Source organism: Scatophagus argus, chromosome 23 (assembly GCF_020382885.2).
Source record: "Scatophagus argus isolate fScaArg1 chromosome 23, fScaArg1.pri, whole genome shotgun sequence".
Lineage (NCBI taxonomy): Eukaryota > Metazoa > Chordata > Actinopteri > Scatophagidae > Scatophagus > Scatophagus argus.
Window position 1 is genome coordinate 6,012,005 of NC_058515.1, and position 23,480 is coordinate 6,035,484.

Genomic DNA, 23,480 nt, shown 5'->3' on the forward strand with positions numbered 1-23,480 from the left:
GAAATTACCTGCACCAATGATGCTCCTTGCTTTCTTCACACCTCTGCTTCTTCATGCTTACATGCTCCATGTCACACTCTTCTCTGCTCCTCTTTGTGGATGAGCTGAGGCCTGAGGTTGAGGGAGAAGCCTCTTCCTGCCTTTGGGAAGCCAAGGGGAGATCTTCTGGAAGTGGGTCTGCTCGCTGCTGAGGAAGCTCCTGATGCTGGACAATGAGCTGCTGAGGAACATCAACAGGAGAAGGAGAACGATGTAATCGCCATCCCTGCCAAAAATTTTCCCTTGGCAACTGCTGGATGAGAGGGGAGCGAGGTCTGAAGTCCTGATCATCATCACCTTCATCTTCAATATCCTCAAGCAGGGACTCATAGCCAGAATCTTCGCTGGTCCAGTCAGACAAGTCCGAATTGTCATCGTCCTCAAACTCATCATCATCAGTGTCTTCATCGTCCTCAAACTCATCATCATCAGTGTCTTCATCGTCCTCAAACTCATCATCATCAGTGTCTTCATCGTCCTCAACATCATCCTCATCTTCAAGAACAACCTCAACCTCACCTCCCTCTTCCTCATCTTGGAAGATGTTGATTGGGCGATTGTGACCTTCGTCATCATCGACAATCCCGACTACTTGAGGGAGGTCATTTCCAGCCTCATCATCGTCAGTGTCTTCATCTTCCTCGAGCTCATCTTCATCCTCTTCAACCTCATCGTTGTCGTCAGAAGAGAGTGGGGGATTGTCCTGACCTTCATCTTCAAAAACAACCTCAACCTCACCTTCCGTTTCCTCATCTGAAGAGATGATGATGGGGAGATCGTGACCTTCGTTGTCATCGATAATCCTGATGACTCCTGCAGGACGTTCAATGACGTAGTTCACACCACCTGAGGAGAACAAAGTTAAGGAACCTTGAAACTTGATTTCAAATTTCAATATCTGTCATAACATTTAATATATGTGGTTACCGTAAACATGCAAATGTAAATGAAGATCTACAATCCACATGACACCAACACATGACAGGCCCTTTTCACAGTAATATCAAAGACTGCAGGTCTCCATTACTATGAACAGAATGAGAACAATTTGATGCTGTATTTATGTCCCACTTAATAGTTACCATTATTTACTCCACTTAATCACCTGGAAAAAATTGTAACTGTTCATGAACTTGGAAGAAACTTATTCACAGGAAGCCAAATATCGACAAGTATCGAGTTTAGGTCATTGTGTCAAATTAAAAATCTTTACAATTTACGCACATACAAAATGGCGAAATCTGAGAACCTTTAAACCCCCCGTTTGTAGCAGCTCAATGCTGTTATAATGTTGAGACCATATTCAAGGCAGTTGGTTTGTGGGCAAGAGTTTCTCAAATGTTCTTAACACAGAAAACATTACAAAACATAATAATAATAATAATAATAATGGTAATAACATTATACGAGGAGATTAGGAGATTTGGCGTTATGCGCTGCGCGCGCTTTTACGCACAGTTCTTCCCACGTCTCGCGCATGCATCAGAAATGTTAAATAACAGGGAAACTATGGGAAGGCGAAGGACTATCAGACATGATTCTCGGGGGAAAATGTGATCGATCTGTCAGTGGTTCAATTAATCGACTGACAAAGGCATGTATTCTTTTGCATCCAATAACTAAGTGAATCATGTGTACTCTGGTTAATAAATCATGTGCAACCAACAACAGAACTTCTCTAAAATAGGAACAATGAACTCTGTACAGACCATACTGGTAGTTTCTAACTCCTTATCGTCACACTTCATGAGCTGCATATCAAGATGTGTGAATGAGACGGCTGCATCCCGGACGCATGGCGCCCACATGCTGCCCCGTACAGCTGACAAATAGCTCGAAAATAAAACACCAAACTAACGACAAAAGAGTTTTTCAGTGGTATTATGCAAATACCAATATGTCCAGTACAAGTTGTGTTTTGACAGTACTCAGCAGCTTAGATTGGTCCACAAACAGTCAGACATCGTTCATTTATCAACTCCAATAAAGCCGAGCTCTTTGGTAATTTTGAAGACTCGCTGAAAATAAGTTTGTAAACTTTAAAACGAATAAATGTTTCGGTATCAGCTCCGGATACAAGTCAAGGCTCAAAAATCAGACTAAACAAGAACACAGTAAGAACGTACAGGGCTGATAACAGCTGTACGTCCTGCCGGCCCGACATTCTGACATTCAGAGATGATGGTTCCATCGTCTTAACATTAACATGTTAATTAATAGTCACCAAATCTATGCCAACAGCCCTAATGATATAGCATCATTTAGCTACTTTTACATTCAAAACCTTTCACTGATTTCTTGTACGGATAAAACTGTAAAGAGTTTAATGAGGGTTTAACAACGAATCTGTCACAAATAAAACACTAAAATCATTTTTTCTTACCTGCCATGTCGTTGTCCAACTCAAGGGCCACTTCCGTCCGAAAGGGTCCCTCGTTGACGGGTCTGCTGAAGGCCATTTTCAAGCTCTTCAGTTTTCCTCAATAATTCAGTGATCCGGTAGTTTTGTTTTTCAGCAAGTTTTCCAAACGATGCTTTCCAGCGCTCAAATTCTCCAAAAGAGAAAACTTTCCACAGTTTAGGTTTGCCAGAAGTCAACTCGTGCCAAAGTCCAAGTGAAAAGGGAAGAAACAGAATATTCTGCGGCCTTTTATATGACCTGGGTCGACATTCTGTTTCCATGGAATTTACAGACGCACATGTACGGTAGTTGTATTTACATTTTTTCCCATATCTGTGAAATATATTTTTGCTTTATTTGTGCTTTTTTTCCAGTAATGTATTTGCAACCATTCGGTTTGCTTTCATTCTTGCAGAACTGCTATGTAGCAACATGGAGACCATAAGTTATGTTCTTGTTATAATTACATTGTAAATGTCATACAACCAGTTAACTTCGGCAAATACCGCAGATCTGAATTGTTACTGAAAATTTAGGGACAAACTGCTCAAAGAGATTAAATAGACCAGCAGATGATATGAATTGTCCAACTTTTATGTCTGCATTTGTGGATCTCTCTCTCTTTTTCTGACTTGCTCTCCTTCAGAAGATGAAAAATGTTCAAAATCCCCCAGGCCACAAATTTTTTAGCAACTATTAATAGTGATAGTTGAGACAACTAGTAAAAAAGGACCCGTTTGAAAAAGACAGGTTGGCATGATGGCATCACCCCCGCCCACACATTGGCTCTATTTCTACCCCATGTTGAGAAGCATTTTACATCTTGATGTGTAGCTGTGATCATCCATTCCCGTTATTGACTCTCAAAAATGACACAGCACCTGATGTGTGCATAATGGTGACAGTTGGTGTAACCATTTTGAGTCAGGTGTCAGGCCCCTGTCAGTCTGTCAGGTCTTGGCACAGACCTGTAAGCACCTATGCTGTTCAATGCCCAGAAAGTCAAATTTTGGGCATGTCCCTGCATACAGGTTGAGAGATAAGTGTAAAGATAAGTTCCAGAGCTTGTAATCCCAACAGTTTAAAAAAAGTCAACTCCTCCTGCTGGTAAATGGCTGTGGAGAGTGCAGAATCTGGATCTTTATTCATCCAGAAGCCCCAGCTCTGAACCCAGTCATCACCTCCAGAGCTTACTGGATCTCAGCAGCTGAGCAGCAGCTGCACATTTTCTACACTGGAATGGCACCATAGAGGGCACTTCATCATGTTTTATCAGCCACAGAAGCAACCAATAGGGCACTTCTGCGCCTTTTCAAAGATTTAAGAGACTGAAACCAAATGCAAATATCTGCTCAAAAGTTTAATTTATGCATAAGTGACATGCTCCGTATGAACATGTACTGAATACATTTGATTTGTGTGTGTGTGTGTGTGTGTGTGAGTTTGTGGCCCTGTGAAAGCCAAAAGAGACCATAAGAGAAAATGAGGGATGAGAGGGAAGAAAAAAGCCCCAACTCAAACTGAAAGTGGGTGTATGTGTGCATGAGTGTGTGTGAGAGGTTGAAGCCACACACTAGGGTGTTTTTCTCTTGTTTCCAGCATCATTATGACACAGCTTGACTCTCTCTCTCTCTCTCTCTCTCTCTCTCTCTCTCTCACACACACACACACACACACACAGTGGCATTATGACGAGGTAGATGAAAGGCTGAAAGATCAACTGAAAGAATGATGGCTGATCATCTTTAGTGAAACTACATCTCTCGTTCGTCGGCTCTCTCTCCTCCCCCCTTTCTCACACACATGCCGATCTACCGCCCGACCATACACACATGTATTTCACTGGCACTGACACATCTCTCATCGTAATGACAACTTACCAGGTACGCCTTCATTTTTATTCTGTTTACATTTTAGTTTTATTTTTTGCTTGAGGATATTACAAGGCAGGAGTGTTTTAGAGTGAGTGTAGAGGAAGTTAAGCTTCATCCAACGTTAGCATTATTAGCATACTCTCATAACACTAAAACACACCTGCCTTAACTTGTAGCTATCAGAGCCATTTTTTCCTCACTTAGCTACTAAAAGGTACAACTGGAACATTTTTGGGATTTCATGGGTTAAATTATTAGATTTGAACATCCAGCCATGTGAATGTAGATGAATCCAGATAAAATTCAGGGATCTGCTCTGTTTAGGTCACAAAGGAAGAGATCAATTTTGCAACGCGACGGTCACCTTACTTGGAGTAAAATCTATCAATTCATTCTAATCAGAATACTACTTTGACTGACTGAACATCTGATAAGTCTGATTGAACAGCTGCATATTGCACGACTAAAGCAAGATTTTTCTTTCTCTACATCACTTGTAACATTTCAGTGTTGTTGCCCACAGTATATTGGTGTTTGCACCAAACATACCCTTACATAGACAGGCTTAAAACCGCATGCTTGACTTTGTTCACCGTGAACACGTTGCAAAGATAACATGATATGATCGCCAGGGCCTCAGTTTATTCTCTGTCCCACTTACAGTTAACCGTATTAAGATTATTGTTTTGTTGGGATCCATCTGCAAAACAGGTCCACATGTAATTTGAAGTCTGGGATGTAACCATAAAAGCCGTTAATTTGTTAAGCTTTGATAAGAATGTGAATCTACACTCAGTGTTGATGAACTTCATAGTCATTATGGAGAATGTCTGTAAGTTTATCCAAAAGTTGGAAAGAGTTTGTTCTTGTCATCGTCGCTGCTTTTTGACCTCCTTTGATTCTGTGACCTCCTTTGACATCTGCACACAGAACGAGGGCAACAGCCTCTATTGTGTTTTTTACGTTATGAAGTCAAACTTCAGCGTCTGTGCCAACGAAGGCCCGAATTAAAAACATCTGCACTCAACGTTTTCGCCCCTCAACATGAAAATCAAAGCTCGAGTAACCAGAATTGAGTCGAGTTCTGGTCTCCTTGTTCCAGCATTTGTCTTTAAATGGCAGTAGCAGTGCTGTTCATGGGCTTCCACATTCTGTCTGGATGAAGGGGTGAAATGAGGAAACGGAAGAAGATTGCAATGGGTTGCAGCGCATTTCAGTTTTATTCAGAGACATTTGGCAGGGAAATCAAATAATTATTTCACTGTTAACTGTTGTATTGCATTATTAGGTCTTACAATGTTGATCAGTGTTCGACACAATGGACTAAAACACAAACTAAATGAATTCCTTCCCTTCGAGTACAGCCTCGAGCAGAACGCGTGCCTCTGACAACAATTATAGACCTAAGTGTTCGTACATCAGCTTTAAACATCTTGACGCTGCAGTTTTTTCCTTAGGCTTCTCTGCAAAAGTGCTGGAGCTCTTTGAAGTAGCATAGGAGCCGCAAGCGAACAGCAATTTAACATTCTGCCATGTATTGTGGACTGGATTCAGGTTTGACTCTTGGTTTTGGCCACTGCGCAACAGCAATGTGTTGTCAGCCTTTTGTGTGTCACTATGGCTTTAATTTTCAAAAGTTTTCCAGGGCTCGCTGCAGGGAGGGATCCCAACCGTGATGCCGCGGAATGGTGTGTTTCTGCGGATGAACAATTTGACATTTAGTATCATGGGCCGAAAGCTAAATTTTAGCTCCATAAAGCTATAAAAACTTTTCCCACTCAGTTTGCCTTTTGTCAGACATTGCCTGAGCCGACTGAATCTGATGTGTTTTTCAAACAGCGTTTTTTGATATTTTTTGACACAAAGCTGCTGCTGGTGAAGTATCAGGAAAACATACAGTGCTTCACCTTCAACCATGAGAACCTGTAGCTCTCACAGTTGCTGTGAGCCAGCTGTGGGTCATGCAGACACTCAGCTTTTGAGGACAGACAGTTACGTTGTAGTCATCGCCTTGAACACGTTCCAGTATTCTTCCCCTGACTGATGCTCCTCAGTAACGTCATTGCTGATTAGCTTACGATGTTCCTGTCTCTTTACGGTGCAGTGAAACCAAGTGCGTGTGACTTAAAATTGCTTGACTACAAACAGGATCACCATTCAAATTAGTATGCGACTTCTGATCACTTGGCTGCAGCAGCGATGAGTTAGGTGTGTCAAAGTAAAGGATGTAAACTTTTGTCAAATCCATATTTTTTGTGCTTATATTTGCACTTATTTCAGATCAGACTCGAGAGACTCCTTCTCGCTTGTACATTCAAATTATTTTCTTTTGATCAGTGTCAAAGATCCTAAGTACATCCAGTGCGATTTAAAGATACAAAAAAGTCTATAACAACACAATTTTTTCCTACTTGATTTTGCCATATTTACTTTATCACAGCATACTGGTGTTATGCAGAAATCAAAGTCGCTGACTAATGTAAAGCTACAACAGCAGGAAAACTGGAGCGTAGAAGGCTACAGTGACACATAGGACATCCATTGTCAGTCAGCATGGGAATAATGAAATGCATCCATCTCATCCATCTCATTAGCAGCAGCAGGCAGACTGCACGTAGATATGACTGTAAAGTGTTTGGCTTCCTCACTTCTGTTGTTATTTATTATGAATGCAGCGATCCTTACCTTACCACTTACACGTTACATACTTACACTGTCAATAAACTAAACAAATCCTTCAAAAAACAAAAAAGAAAATTCTTTAACTGCAGAACTTGTAAACAGAGGGGCATGACGGCCTTCAAAATCTAACGTCAATTTGCGGGAAAATTACTTTTTTAATTTTGAATCAGTTTTATAATCCAATAGTATTAAACAGGATCATTGGTTAAGTTCATCCACAGGTTTTGTGTTGCCGTCATTAATCAACAAATACAATAACATTTTCTATTGTCCTTTGTGGGGAAATTATGATGATATAACCTGAACAGTAAGCCGTGATTGGGGTTTATATTTAAAAATCTAATCAAATAACAATTTTCATCACTGACACTGGAGTTCTATATCAGGAGAATGAATTAACTGCAAATCATTTTATTCTAAATAATTCAAAAATGCAGTGCAGTCTGTCTTAATCATTTTACTGACAGTTACTGACACTTGAGTTCTTTGGTGTTATTTTCCATATGCAACAGTGTATTTTATCATATACCTGCAATACCGCGCACCAAATCCACTATTAATATGAATGTTGTTATAGTTTAAAGGAAGAACACCTCTACTGGTGATATCACAGGAATTTGGTTTATGTATTCGTAAAATATGCATTTTACAGGCCGCCTTCTTTCAGGTCACCTTCTGTTGACCTCTGACCTTTTGTTTGAAAATATTAATATATTCAGAAGCCATTTACAATTATAAATTACAGTCACTATCGTTGGTATTTTCTACACCCAATGTACGGGGAAAATACAGTGAAGTAGTAATAGTGTCATATTGTAGCAGCCGTGGCATGTTTTGTGGCTTTGTGTACGTTCAGACTTAATCACAATACAATTACAGACTTAAGATAGAAGGACGTAATGGCAAAGTTGCCATTAATTTGTGTGCACATCTACAACATGATGCTGCAGAAAATGTTAATGTCGAAGCTTGATAACTTTCTTAGCGCTTGAGAAGCTCACTGAGGAGTCCCAGATTTGGTTTTAGATAGTACAGCTTGAACTTGGTTGTCACCGTCACAATGGTCTTCCATAGGAATGCATACTCAACTTTTTGCCACACTTTACCATGTGTGTTTAGAAATGAAGGTCCATCACATGAAACAGAAAAAGATCCACGGTTAAACCGCGTATATTGAAGCGAAAGGAAATTAACACTGTACTGTTGTTATTGTATTTGATCATTTCATGAACATTTTACAAAACTTTTAGGTGACTCATCCTGTGGTGCAGACCGAAATGGCTTATTGTGCATGAAAGAAGCATTCCTTAGAAGTTTGTAGCATTGCAAACACAGGTGCACACTACTTGTTCTCTGAACATTTTCTGTCTTATGAGCTTGTATTAGATACGAAAGGCCCTGACAAGTTGTTTCAGGCCCACATTTAATACTGAGAGCATGGAGGGAGCACCAAATGCATTAAAAGGAAAATGTGTTTTATTTCCAACCACATTATTTTTCAGTTAAAACACATTAGCCTGTTTGGATTTTCCCTAAACGTTTTCTTCCCATAACGCAAACCCGCCTGGGGTCCCAACAACAAAGCTGTGAATGTCTGCTGTGTGTGTCATGTTTGCATGTGCTGAAATAGTGATCATAGGTCCAATCAGACATAAAGTTTCGCTGCACCCAAACTTTGCACAATACTTCTACATGAATGTGTAATTTGCTTAAAAAACCTTCCCGTCTTCTATGTAGCTTCTATTTTACGTGCTGTCTGTCATGCTATGCTGTCTGACAGTGTCTGGACACTTTCCATAGCCGTTCTTGACACTTGGGGATCATTGTTTAATAGAAGTACACTGTCTTTTTGAGTAAATCTCTTGAAATTATTCAATCAGAGTTGCTTTTTAACGTTGAGCACTTTTATAAAAAGGCGTTAAAGTTTTTGAACAAAAATCTTTTCAGTTATTACGTGAGCAGCGGTTTAGTAGCAGTTTCACTTGTGTGCATTCTGTATTTTTAAATACATTGTGATGGATTTTAAGTGACATGGCACTGTCTTGTACTGTCCGTTATGCATGCTTCAGTCATCAGCGTGGACCATTGTCACTAAGGTTATCGAGGGCGAATGAACTTGGCATAATGGTAGTGCTGGTGTTATCTGGCGGTTTAATTTCTCCCTCATCCATTCAGATTCTATGTTTCCGCCAGTCATCACTTCTTTTCACAGTGACAGAGAGACAGCTCGGTGAAAAAATAAGTCGAAAGAAAAGTCCAGAAGAGCAGATCTGTTTCCCCCTCCTCTGCTCCCGCAGGTTTTTATGGTGAATTTGAGAGAAAACGAGAAGCGTCTCCCCCGACAACACTCCTCCGCGCTCCCCTTCCATCTTCTCACATCCTTTCATTCACACATTTTTTTTTCATTTGGCTGTTTTCTCAAGGTTACCATCTGCATACTCACAGGGGGCACAGAGAAATTAGCAAACACTGTCAGAATCGTTTGTTTAAAGAAGGAACACATTCAGTGTTGAGTTTTAGATACAGCGAACAGAAAGTCAAGAAACCACGTTAATTTCAGCTTTGGCTTTTGAACGCTAAAGTTAATGCCTCACTGAAAGTGCAGAATAGATCTTTGAAAAGTTAATTTGAGGGATTTGATTCGAAAAACAACCTTCTTTTCTTCTAGTCTTTTCAACCAGTCATTATGATGTTTTTTTCTCTCTGCACTCAGTTACTGAATATTCTGAAAGGACAGTAGTTTTTCCTAAAATTCAAGACTAAATTGTGAGACGAGTTTAGGGACTTACAAGCGTGACACTTTGATTTCAACAAGGCGATTCCCATGTTGGGTGAGTACAAACCATGTGAATGAAATATCTGGGGAAAAGCGCTGTGTTAATTCGCTTTCAGCGCACACTTTTCAGGAACCTGATTCATTTTGGTAAACTCTGGAATAGCACAGTCTTAGTCCCTGCTCTAACTGCATGTTGTTGGCTGCAAGTGTAAGGATAGAAAACACCAGGAAACCGTCTTCCTGGTTCCTAACCACAGCAATGACTCATATGTTGACATTTATAAAATGTTTTATATGCAGGATTTATTTTCTTGTATACTGAAAATGTTTGACATCGGCTAAAACTCCTTACATTTAGCACAGAATAGGGTATACATTGATGAAGTGTAATGTAGATGAGTCATCTGCAGAAGCCTACTTTGGCTTCAAAAATCATGATATAATAGATCAATAAAATAAGGTGATCACACATGCTAATTTTGAGGTTATTGTGTCAGGCAGTTTGTGTAGTTACCACATTATTATCTATTATGCATGTTAATCCTGAGGTTTCCAGCAATGTGAAGTGTCACACTGTACAATTGACCTCAGCATTAACATGATCTCACCTACACACACACACACACACACACACACACACACACACACGCACACAAGTGACACTCTGACTCTGACTCTGGCTCCTTTGTCTCATGCTCTTTTTGTCCACTCTGTGTAACATGATGAAGTGATTTATTCTAGATCCTGATCAGCAAACAAATTGATTCTATGATTCTATGCGCTACTTATAACTGTTCATTTACAACCAATAAATGTTCTGTTCAGAGATTACATTTGAAAGCCAAAATTGAACATTGAAGACATTTAGACTGAAATACAGTTTGTGTCCAATTTGCAATCACTGCTCGCACGCAGATCACTTATGGCGGCCACACATTTCACGAACGACTGTCGCTCACAAATTGCACATAAATGCATGAGTGTCACACGGCCTCGCGTGCTCATGTTTGTGTCGCAAGTGTAGTGTTTGTTTAGATGAGTGAAATGGTTCAAGAAGAAATGGTGTAAATCTGTTAAAACGGGTCCCGTGGCTGAATTTGCAGCGATGTTCTGGCAAGTTTTGTATCAACAAGGTCGGGCATCATAGGTCAGTGAAAATAACTGTTTTATCTGAGAGATATTTATCCATGATTTTCTGTGTGAGTTATTTATAGCAGGTGCTGCCTTCTTCATACAATATTCACAGTTTTCTGGGCTTAGAAAATACTAAAATACAATTGGTGTACTTTCAATTGGGAGGGAAAGACACTTCCTTAGAGCTCCTGTGAGATTTTATGTGTTTACTTTGCACATTTTATCAGTAACCATACACTTTTTCATATACCATATAAATAATATTTATAAATGTACCTTTGACTGACATTTTTAAAAACAGTAGTGTAGACTGCAAAAGATCATTTAGTTGACTGTCCAAGAGGCTCATAAGTAAATCATTTTCTTTTCGTTTCTACTCTTGTGTCCACAGAGTCTTAAGTATGCATTTTGACTAAATAGCTCATCCCATGCAAGTGACGCCAAACAAAACTGCTGTAAATTATTTCAAGTCTGGCACACACATACCTTAAGAAAATATTGGATACAGTGGAAACGTATATATACTGTTATTTCACGCCACACAGTTACTCCACATATAGTACATCTTACTGCTTTCTACTTTATTTTATACAACAATAACTTAATAAGGATGAAGATCAAATGGCTTGTATGATATAATAAATTCCTTTGCTTTTAACAGCTAATAATAATATTGTGTGCAAAAGGTAGACCTGACATCATCTGGGTCACCAACAGAATAAAAATATACGTTAAAAAATCTTTACCATTCTTAGTGATTGGCAAGAATTTCCCTTCAGGGATAAATAAAGGAATTCTGATGAGTTGTTGTTTATTCACTTTTTCCAATTTCAGAGTTTTAGGTCTTTAGGACTTTTACTTTATATTAACAAAGTATTTTGATATATTAGCAATAACCTCAGAGAGGAAACCAGCGAACATGTTAGGGTTCTGAAGCAGAATAGCTCTGGAATTTAGTACCGTTTAATTTAAAGTGCTTGTTTGCTCCTTGTTTTGTCTGTAAAAGGCTTGTGTGTGTGTGTGTGTGTGTGTGTGTGTGTGTGTGTGTGTGAGCGTGTGTATATGTGTATATCAGAAGTTACTGAAGTTGCTCACAGACTAGCAGAGCTTTCAGTGGTCGTGGTTCAAATTACGTCTGCAAGTGTGAGTAGGTTATATGAGATAACAATTAGTAGAAATCGGCATATCAGCATGTCAAACATGCCTACTCTGTGTGTGTGTGTGTGCGTGTGCGTGCTTATGGTCGGTGAGTGAGTGGGTGGAGCTGGAGGGTGTTTAGAGGGTTCCCTGAACCTCATCGTTCGTCGCCACCTTCCTTCCTGTTTTATTCTCTCTCACTTCCTGTCAGCTGACTCAGCCAGAGAATCTTGATCTGGTAAACATCTACGCTATCGCCTCTGCACACGCACTCCCACACACAAATGCACGCACACGCTCACACAAACACACACACATGCACACACACACACATACACACACTGTCTCTTTGGCTCTCTCTCTCACACACACACACAAAACATACCCACTATGTAGCCACACAAAGATGTCTGCATACGTTGACACATTCACATAATTTTTCACACAAACACACACCATGCCATCATATGTTACACAGTCAAAAAGTTCACCCAGTGTATCACTTTACACAAACAGCCTATAATAAGCATGTGTTTTTGTAATTAAAGGTATAAAAATGCATTTTATTTAAATTACTGGTGTGAAAGTTTTATAAGATTTAATGCATCTTGCACACATCCCTGAGTGTTTTAGTAACTCAACCTCAACATGAATATCTTCAGAAAGAAAGGAACTACACAAAAGGAACTACTAAAAGAAGAAGACTACCAAAAAGGGGGGTGGGACTATAGAAAAGAACATAGATTCACACCAAGAAGGCATAAAGGACACAAAGACAAAGGGAAGCAGAGAGATGAAAAGGCGGCGAACGACAGAAGAAGAAAGGCGGGAGAGGAGAGAGACAGAGAAAATAAAAGTTAGGCGCATGATGAGACACGGAGAGAGATAAGGATGGAAAGAGAGACAGAGATGGAGGAGGGGGGCAGAGAGATAAAGATAGCTGAAAGGAGGGAGATCCGTCAGCGTTTGTTTCCTCAGGATGTGGTTACCACGACGACAAAAAGGCAGAGAGGCAACATCACTCCCCGCCGGTCCCTTCTGACACCTGCACACCAGTGTGTGTGTGTGTGTGTATACATGTCTTTCAGTGAGTAACTTAGTGAGTATATGTGTGCAACCGTGTGTGTATGTGTTAGTATGTGTGAAAAAGAAAGCATATGCGTTCTGTGTGTCAGTGGTTGTGTGTGTATGTCCATTTTGCTGTTTGTATGTGACAGACCCAGTGTGTGTGTGTGTGTGTGTGTGTGTGTGTGTGTGTGTGTCTGTGTGTGTGTGAAGTCAACGCACAGCAAAGAGAAACAGACAGAAAGGAAGGACTACGTTAGAGGTTGATCTGAAGGGGAAAATATTTAGACAAACACTTGAGACGGTGGTGAGCGAAAGAGCAAAAAAAGTCAGAGAGAACAATGAAGAAAATCAGAAGAGCGACTAGTACCCGAAAACGTGAACAACAGAGGATGAACATGATGAACATCTGTGGAAAGAAAATTAAGCGACAAGGACTGGTAAAACAAAACCTCAAAACGCATACAGTGTATTTGTCTCTTCATCTCATCTTCTTTCGCTCTTTCTCTTTCTGACTCAGTGTCCTATTTAGAGCAGAATGTGGTTTCAAGAAAGAAAGAAAAGAAACAGAAGAAGAACAACGCAATGTAAATGTCTGTACTTAAAGTGAATTTCTTTCAATTTGCCGTCCTCTTCAAATGTTGTTTTTATGAAGGAGATTATATTGTAAATAATAAGGGAAAAGAAAATAGTTTGTTCCACCACTTATGTCCTTGCAATGTTTTTTTTTTTTTCTAATGAAGTGCTTGCTAGCTAAATTGCCATCACTTTAGCTTCTTCTTCTCCTTCTTCTCCTTCTTCTTCCTCTTCTTCTTCTTCTTCTGTGGTATCAATTTGGCACACTGCTCCTTCTTTTTTTCTACATACTTCACTGCAGGCATGTCCAACTGACAACAACTGATAATCTGTCACCTGTTATTCAGGCCAGACAAAACCAGATGGTATCAGTCAGGATGGCCTGTTTAAGCATGAATGCTAAAAATAAAGCTGCTAATAGGAGCTTGGTTTGGATCAGAAAAGGCACAGTTTCTGTTATTCAATTGCCATGACATAAACCTTACACTGTCACTAAATCTCACTGGTCATTTCAGTATTAGAGCAAATCAAACATGCCTCGAAATATAATGGAGGCATTATGATAGGTAAAAGTTAACAAAGAAAAATAAATGACTTGAATAAAAATGTTGCAGAAAAATACTGTTAAAAGTACCTCACAGAATCTGGAGTCTGTACTGCTGAGTAGCTGCTAAGAACTACTGCTAACGTTGTGTCATGACTTTAACTTTGTAAAATCAGACTTTTACAACAATTCTGTTTGTTTCCTGTAGGTACTCTAGCTGCACCCAGAGAGTCATCATGGATGACCGTTTATCCACTCAGTCCTTCCCCAGCCTTCCCCACCATCGCCACCACCAATCCTTTCACCTCACTTTGCCCAGTCATCAAAGCCCCGAACTGGGATACCATTCCTCTCAGCCTGTCCTCGCCCCGCTGGAACAATATGCAAGTAGAGGAGAAGAATCCACGACCTCCCTCCCGCCTACAAGCACGTCTTCGGGTGGAAGGAGGAGTGGGGGTGACAGGGGCTTGATAAACACAAGTAATAGCAGTTTGGATGGAGATGTAAACTTGGGCGGCCATCTTGGTGGAGATAGTGGGCTAGGCAGTCATTTCAGTGACACTTGGTTTGGCAGTAGCAAGAAGGAGAACGTTTGGGAAGATGGCGAGAGTTGTGAAAGCGTCACAGATAATTTTTATAGCAAAAACGATTGCTACAATAACTCAGTTGATGTTTTTCACAGCATGAATTGTGGCAATGAGGAAGGAGTCAAGCGTAGACCCAGAACAAACTATAATCATTATGCCCATGTCTGCTATGAAACTAAAAGCGAAACAGTTTGCAATAGGGAGGATAATGTTAGCCACTTTTCTAAACAAACTCCTTCCTATAACAGAAGTGCAACAGGAAGCTTCAGTGACGGCAGTGTAGATTATTGTGTGACCGATGCAAGAGTAAGTGATAATTATTTAGGAAGAGAAGATGATTATGGCTCCAACTGTGGCTCAGGGGAGGATCAGCTTCAACCAGCAGAGGTTGAGGCACGCTGGCTCAGTGTATCTCCCTTGAGTCAGACCGGAGAGAACAGGTGGAGAGAAAAAGCAGACACCCACACTCTGGCCTCAGCATGCTTACCACAGAGATCATCCATCGGCGTCAGCAGTGGCACATACACTCAGAAACTGGACTCCTTCTCCGAGGCATTCCTCACCCAACGAAAGCGAATATTTCCTGTGATTCCCACTGGAGATTCCTCTGGGCAGATCTGGGATTTTGGATTAGGGAGAGGAGAAAGCCCTGGATTGGTCAAGTCAGGACACAGCTGTGCTTTTGATTCAGACTCCTACCTGCCTCCCTCCTCCTCCTCTTCTTCACCCGCTCATCCTTCTCTTGTGTCATTCCCCTCTCCTCCCACATCATCTCATCTCATGTCTTCCGTTCTTAGTCCTCCTCCCACACCTCTACCGCCTCCTTCCCACTCACCCTCCAAAATGGACTCTCCCAGTGCATTTGGGGGTGTTGGACATCCAGTGTCCCAGGGCGGAGAAGCACTTGGTGCGCTCCAGTTTTTTGCTTCCCGTCTTCAGTCTCTCCCATCCATCCATTCCTCTGGGATAATATGGAAGTTTCCACTGCTGGCACACAGCTTTTCACAGTCTTCCGGTGACCCCAGCAACATCGAGAGCAACCTGAGATCTTCTCATAGTGGTGACTATGGCAACACCACAGGTAAAATATTGCTTGTGCATTATTGTGAATGAAAGTCACAAAGGAACAAAAGTTACAAAGGAACAAAACAAAATAGATTAAAGTACTCGAAAATGAAATAAGATAAATGAACTTTATTTTCCCCCTTACAAAAAACCCCCACATATATACCCACAGTAAATGCCCACATGCATATTTACGAGACATGTGGGTTTTCGAAGGTGAGCTTGTGAAATTTCCCGTTTCCTGTATGCAAATTATTTTTTCACTTTTCACATTTTCATATTTGAAACCCTTTATAACAGTCATCTTTGGTGCTAGTTTGCACCATGTGTAAAATGAAATGCATAATTGTAACAGCTAGAGATGGGAATTGATAAGATTTTACTTATGTCAATGCCGCTGTCGAATCTGCTTAATGGTCTGATTCTTAAATCATCCCCTTAATGATTCCTCATCTACTTTCTGTGTAGAAACTGTTTTATTATCTTTAAGTCGGAGAACGTTGATAGGTGACTCAAACTAGCTGTAGTCTGAGAGCTGTTTTAGTGACAGTCTGTCATCATCTCAAATGGATGAACTGAGAGGACATTTGTACGGCATTTAGGCTTTAAGGTTTTCTTAGTAAAAGAAAAATCTGATTAGCCTGCCTCTCCTCAACGTTATCTGCTCCTCTCTCATATCTGCCCTCGGAGACTGTAATGGATGTGCTGCTCATTTGGGAAGCAGAGGCATTTGTGTAGCATCTAATGAATGACATTGAAGAAGAAGAAGAAGAAGAATCAACTTTATTGGCAGTATATATATTTTTACATACACATACTGAATTTGACTACTGCATTTATCCCATCCTTAGTTGAACACACACATGCAACACCCTGCAAATTACATGCAGTGAAACACACACAGGAGCAGTGGGCAGCATCAAGTGCCCGGGGAGCATATTGGGGGGTTATGTGCCTTGCTCAAGGGCAAGGACTCGGAAGGAGCAATTTGCAAGAAATGGCTGGTAATTTTTCTTTAAAATCATCTAATGAACTACCATTGTGAACAGAGAGTGAAGAAACAACAGTGTTGATGTTACGTCATTGACATCTACATAATATGACAGAGACTGGACTATTGGTCAATTTGCAGCTGGTTGTCTAGAATCAGTTTTCAATTCCCATCCTTAGTGACGACCAACGTATAGTGCAGTCAACATTACTGTATACTGCATGTGTTATTTGCATTCATTTGTGGGTTTTCACAGGAACAAGAATGTTTCCAAATACGCAGATTGTCTACACTGATAACATTGTTTTGGACTATGTTTTTTCCTGTCTTGTTTTGTCTGACTGTCTGCTGCGCTGAAAATGATCCAGCCAGTCAATTACAACACTGACTACGTCATGACAATATCATCACTTTCCTGTTTTCTCCTGTTCCCCTCCACAATATCATTTTTCCAGCCTCACAAAACATCATTAAGTCTCCAGAATCATCATTCCTCACATCGTTCCACCCACCAAGTACCCTCTGTCCCTCCAATACTCCATCCCTCCATCCTTCGTTCCATCTTCCATCTCACCGTTATGAGGCAGCAGAAAAGATGACCCCTTATGTGGCGACCCAGAGAGCAAAGAATGGATCAGCCAATCCGAACCAAACACAGCTACTGGTACGAAACAGCACTCCCGCTATTTTTCACCACAGGAAACAATCTGAGTGATTCTAAGGAAACCATTTGACTTGTGGGTAGATATTTCCACTTGCAAAGAGACAAGAAAGGCAATTTTCTTTCTATGCATCCAAAGACTATGAGGTCCAGCTTGGGTCAAAATTATAGATAATCAGGATGCATGGATGTGAACTTACATTTGAAGTTGATTAGTATCCTGGCTGACTTAATATGATTGTAGCTACACAAATTTTTCTCCAGTACTTTTGTTTATTGCCAAAGTATTCAGTATTTTGCCAATTAACAAAGATCTCCTCCGCCACAACTGCAGTTAAACACTTAACTTCCTAACCCATCTCTATGTCACTCTTTCCTTGGTTTGTCGGCAAGTCTTGAATCTAGTTGCAGGAAGCATGCAGGCCAGAATCATGTATTAAATACTTTCTGGAAAGTAGAAGTAAAGGCTTTTTGAGTAAAAGCTAAATTAAAAATGTTAAAGCAAGCACACACATTGCTCCTTCGAAGCTCTTGAACTCGTGAACATCCATGATATTTTCGCATTGGAGTTGCCAGTGTGGAACTTTGTCGACACTCTCCCATTGACAAACCCCAGGAGACACTTGCCCCAGCTGGAGGAGCTGTGAAGACATAGTGGGCGGATACGTAAATGATTTGTCAAGAAATTACGTTAGTTCTAACTGCATTACTGTTTCTAAAAACCACAGTCTTAGTCTGGGTTTTTATTTTTAGACATGGTGACTAGATGCAGTACATACATGAGACAGATACAAGTAATTTCTCCTGCTTCCAAGCTATGTCATGGACCCAACTCGTACATTAGTATGAATAGTACATTTGTTGTTTGAAATGCCTGTGAAGGGAACACTACACTTTTCTTTCTGGCTTTTGTTTTTGACTGTATATTAATCCAGAGAATACAATACTAACAGTGTAACTGCATATTCCTTTGCAGCAACAGGCCTCCCAGATCTATGCTGGAACTCCATTTCCCAGCATCCTTCACTCAGGCAGGCGTCAAAAGAGAAGCCACTACACTCCTCGACCCCTCCTCAATCCTGCTCGTAAGGGGAAAGGTCTGTACTCTTCTATCTCATGTCTCCACCACAGAGAAGAGGAAACAGCATGCCGAGAAGATGAAGATGAGGGTGGTGTTTTACCGTAAGTAAAATACCTTAAATAAAATTGATTTGTTGGTTACATTTGTAGTTAGCATGACATCTAAGGAAAGTTTGACTTTTGCCTTGGCTTTGTTTTAACTTTGTATTTTGTTGTAGATCTCGATAAGCATTCCAATTCAGGATTTCACTTTCTTCCTTTTCTTTCCTTCGTCCTCCTTTCCTTCTCTTCAGGTATATCAACGTGGGTCATGATTTCCAGGCAGAGCTCCCTCCATGCTTTGTGGGTGACGGGGATTCAGTGGTGGGGTCACCAGAGCAGGAATCCCCTCGGGAACAGTTGCTCTGGAAACCGTGGGATGAGCTGGAGGAGAGTACCAATGTACAAGACCAAGGTAAATAGCATGCTCAAATAAAGCTCTTTTGAAACTTTGTTTTGCAGTCTTGCAGTAGCGCGACTAATTGTACAAAAAAAAAGCCAGTTTAAATGTCAAAGGTACCTGATTTATGAATTAAATATTTTAATGTAGTTATAATGATCTGTGTGACTTTATGTGTGTGTGTGTGTGTGTGTGCATACACAGTGGAGAAGCTGTTGTCCATGTGTAGTTCCAGCTGTTTACCAGGAGGGGGCAGTAACACAGAGCTGGCTCTGCACTGTCTGCACTACTGTCAGGGAAACACAGTGGTAATACTGAGCGTTCTTTGTTATTTATTATAAACTATATCTTTTACTATGCACTCATTGCATCATTTTCCTCTGTCATTCCTCCATCCATCCCCACTTACATTCACCTATTCTACTTTGAGAACTCTTTCTTTCTTTCTCATTCTTTCAGTATCCAGTAAATTATCTCCAGAAACATTGCATGCTTCATCTTTCTCCCCTCTACCTCCTCCATCCCTTTCTCCTGTGCAGGCCACAGTGGAGATGCTGCTGTTCTCACAGCTCTCACCAGCAGGAGACTACCACTACTCTGGTAAACCTCTTTTTTAATTGTAGGGTTTCCTATGACTGGTAAAGCACCACAACTATCACCTAATGTACAGATAACTTTTTGGCTTGATTGTGGATATTTAGCCTGAGTTAAAGCCACTGTCACCCTGTCATTTTTTTGAGCTTAATGCAATTCAAATCAAAACAGAAACAGGAAGAGAAGTCAAATGAACTATAATTTGTTGCAGTGAACATAGTTTAGTGTTTCAGTGCACAGTTGTATGCATAACAAAATGTGAGTTAGCAAAGAAGCAACCATTCCCACTTCACATACAATAATAGCTTTTGTACAAGACTAAACCTCTTTCATCACATGTCAGCCCCACCCCTCTCTCTCTTTCTGTCTCCTTTCAAGTCCAACAAGAACCACATAAAGTACAGCGTAGACATTGTTCTGCATAGTACTCTCCACTCAGATGACCCTCCTGACAACAAACTTAACATTTATATGTCTAAAATCTCTCTGTCTTAAACACCCACTCCAGTTACTAAGCACAGGCACATGGTGCATGCAAGTTGCGTTGCTAATGTGGACAGTCACTCCACATTTCACTACAGGGGTTGCATTACTTGGCATAGCAACAAGTTGTGCGTAGCAGGATAACCTATTGGTCTTTGTTTTCATTGTTTCTCACGCCCTCTTTTCTCTCTCTCTCGCTCTGTAGGTAGTGATTTTTGGACAGACAATGAAAAGGGTCTCTTCAGTGCAGCTCTGGGAGCATATGGAAAAGAGTTTTCACTCATACAGAAAATGGTATAACTCATAATTTATTTTGCAGCGTTTTAATGGTTACCCTCTCAGTACGCAAAGATGTCCTACACACATGTATAGACCCAAACTATTTCTGCACCTATTTATATTTAGATGAGTTTTATTATCAGATAGTTGAAACAACACGTAGTAGCAGTCAACCGTTGAGCCTGTGGAATGATGACTGTGCTAAACCAGTTTTAATCTGATAACAGAGATGCCAGAGTCAAAAGGTCACACTATCAGGATGACATCTGATATTATTAGCTATGTGTGTTTGTGATTGCATGTGTTTGTGTGTGCATGTTTCAGGTGAAGACTAAGACCGTGTGCCAGTGTGTTGAATTTTTCTACCTGAGCAAGAAGCTCCAGGACAAGCAGAAGAAACAGAAGGAGGACGAGAACAGAGATGAGGAGATGGATCAGCAGAAAAGTGTAAGCCCACTGACGTTTCTTTTTGTTCGAGAAGCAACAACTCTCTTTCTCAGTCTCTTTCTGATCTTCTCCCTTTTGCTCTTCTTGTTGTGCTGTGGTGATAAGTCTACTCTGTGGTTCTCTAATGCGTCAAGCATTCTCATCCCCAAGAGATGGGACTCATAAAACATAAACAAACAGAAACAAAGAGAACAGAATAATGTGCTTGGCAAAAGAAAGGATAAATTCTTGTCTTGTGTAATTAGTTAAATGCATTAAATGCTTATCCAGTGTGGAATGTGGCTTAATGAGTCCTTCAGAGCATGGTAGCTTACAATTGGTTTTGTTTCCATAGATAACGCCCACCTACCAGCCAATGAAGAGACAGTTTGGGCTGGAGGAGGCAGTTCCTGTACCTCCATTGGCCAGCTTCTTCCCCTGCAAACTGTGTGGCAAGTGAGTAGCACCAGTCATACTCGAGAAAGCTTCAACACAAACTCCCTCTGTGTGTGGCTTCAGGGTGAGCCAACAGATGGTTTAGATTTCCAAGCCTTCTTTAAATCCTGGCTTTCTCTTTTCTCTTTCCTTGCTGCAGGATGTTCTACAAAATCAAGTCTCGCAATGCTCACATGAAGATCCATCGCCAGCCGCAGGAGGATTGGTCCGACAGGCAGCTGCAGCACCAGCTCCTCACCCAGCGTCTAGGTAGTAATCTGCTCCCGCCCAAGGCCCCATCCCGGAGCTTTTCCTCCTCTGGCCTCCCTGGAACCACAAGCAACAACAGCAATGCAGAGAATGTCCTCAACTCTCTGACTAGTAGCAACGCTATTTCCCCCAACAATGCCTGTGTCCCAGATCCCAGCACTGTGGTAACATATAGCAACATTGCTGCGTCCAACTGTCATGCAATCATTAATACTGATGGCACAGACTCAAATCAAAGAGAGCCAACCACTGTGTTACCTTTCCACCAATCATGGAGCTCATTTGGACCCGGTCCCGACCCCGCTACTTTCTACTGCAACACAGAAGGGAAAGACGACACAGGGTCAGGGACAGTGGCGGGAAAAGATTCAATTAGCTGGCAGTAGTGTTTAACTTTCGCAAAAGCATTACTACCATTGAGGTCTAACATTCAACAAAAGTGTGCCTTTTAATTCAAACTGAGTGTTCAAACTTCAGAACCCTTTTTAAACATAGTATAAGAAAACATAAGGATTTTTTTTGTATGGTTTTGCTGTAAATTGTGTAATTAAAGGTGTCACATATTTAAATGTTTTTTAAGCATCTGACATTTGAATAAAATTTCTAACCTTAAAGTTGTTTCTTAATGTTTCAGTACAACCACAGCGTGTTGCATTTGCATGAATTAAAAAAACGAAACATAACACGTTAATTCGCAAGCTTTATATCTGGAGAGAGTCAGGTTAATTGTTTCCGGTCATTTTACTGAGCTAGCTGTCTTCCAGGCTTCATATTTTCATATTTAACAGACAGACATGAGAACGGTATTGATCTTCTCATCTGACTTAGGGCAAAAAAAAAAAACAAATAAGTGTGTCTTCCAAAATATTTAACTAGCACTTTAACTTTTTGCGCAGGTTTTAGATGACGTGAGAACAAGCCAAATTGTCTTCACCGCACACTCAGATATCCACAAAGACACACACAGCATGTTGAAAGGTTTTGATATAACACCATAATGGGCTAATATTGACCTTGGCAGACCATCTCCTCTCTTATAGCTGTCTGAGGCCTTGTGTGTCCAGAATTGACCTGTTGATGGTTAACTACATTGATTGTGTGTGTGTGTGTGTGTGTGTGTGTGTGTGTGCAGTATTTGCAGGAGAGAGTAAGTCAGGTTGATCTGAAATGAAGCAAATGAACGCATGATGATGCACATGAACAGCATCCTGTTTGCTGTTCTTCAGCTAAAAGCAAATTTCAAGCACCTACAAGTTGATTTCTGCGCTGACTACAAAGAATGTCTTATCTTCACTTTACTTCTCTTTGCTTACAATTCACCTATACTGAATAGGTCAGTTACATATTAATCTCTCAGGCTGTGAATATTCTTTGGCACCATGTCTTCATGAGTGTTACTGCCACTGTGACAGTGATAACAGTGTTTGTATGGGTGTGTATGGTACATATACATATGACAAAGAGTCATATGTCCCTCTACATTTCTTTGTTGAAGAAAAGCTGTGAGTATGTAAGGTACTTGAGTGCAGGAATATGTGTTTGATCGACTTCATGTGTCTGTGTATGGGCCTGTTCATGTATTTGTGGGCATAATGTGTTTACCTTTGTGTGATTCCTCCCCCTTGAACACTCTTTCCCTCTTACAAAAGTCCACAGTGTCCAGCACAGTTTGTTTGCCCATAATCTTTCCAACACCCCCGTCTCCCTCTTCTGTAATGCCAACTGTTTCGAGTTAATAAATGTGCTCAAGCAGAGCACCTCTTTGGATCATGTTGTCCGTATGCTTTATAGTTTCAACTACTCAGAGCTATGATAACCATCACGATGGTTTTGTGTGTTCAGATATTTTGTTCTTGTGCTGTCTCTGAGTAGGACGAAACTAAATGTGCACTGGCCGTTTTTAGAGAGAGAGGGAGTGAGAGCACAAGCATGCAGATGAAGG

At 40.7% G+C, this 23,480-nt stretch overlaps 1 protein-coding gene and 1 long non-coding RNA gene across 4 annotated transcripts; one reads left to right on the plus strand and one right to left on the minus strand.

Annotated features, from left to right (window-relative positions):
• The first annotated feature begins 4,154 nt into the window (after positions 1-4,154).
• On the plus strand, positions 4,155-22,168 carry LOC124054883. 2 transcript variants are annotated; one of them, XM_046381335.1, is made up of 11 exons: positions 4,155-4,323; positions 14,437-15,896; positions 17,327-17,535; positions 18,509-18,714; positions 18,906-19,066; positions 19,256-19,359; positions 19,591-19,651; positions 20,334-20,422; positions 20,732-20,854; positions 21,189-21,289; positions 21,429-22,168. In XM_046381335.1, exons 2-11 carry the CDS (start codon positions 14,465-14,467, stop codon positions 21,922-21,924), a joined length of 2,982 nt encoding a protein of 993 aa, XP_046237291.1. In that variant the 5' UTR covers positions 4,155-4,323; positions 14,437-14,464; the 3' UTR covers positions 21,925-22,168. The 2 variants fall into 2 exon arrangements, with proteins under 2 accessions (XP_046237291.1, XP_046237292.1); XM_046381336.1 differs by lacking the exon at positions 4,155-4,323 and adding an exon at positions 13,288-13,548.
• On the minus strand, positions 18,711-21,490 carry LOC124054884. 2 transcript variants are annotated; one of them, XR_006842498.1, is made up of 3 exons: positions 20,774-21,490; positions 19,252-19,337; positions 18,711-19,035 (listed from the first exon to the last, which is right to left on the minus strand). It is a non-coding gene; the product is annotated as an uncharacterized LOC124054884 (long non-coding RNA). The 2 variants fall into 2 exon arrangements; XR_006842497.1 differs by having other exon boundaries at positions 19,252-19,340.
• Positions 22,169-23,480: the final 1,312 nt, after the last annotated feature.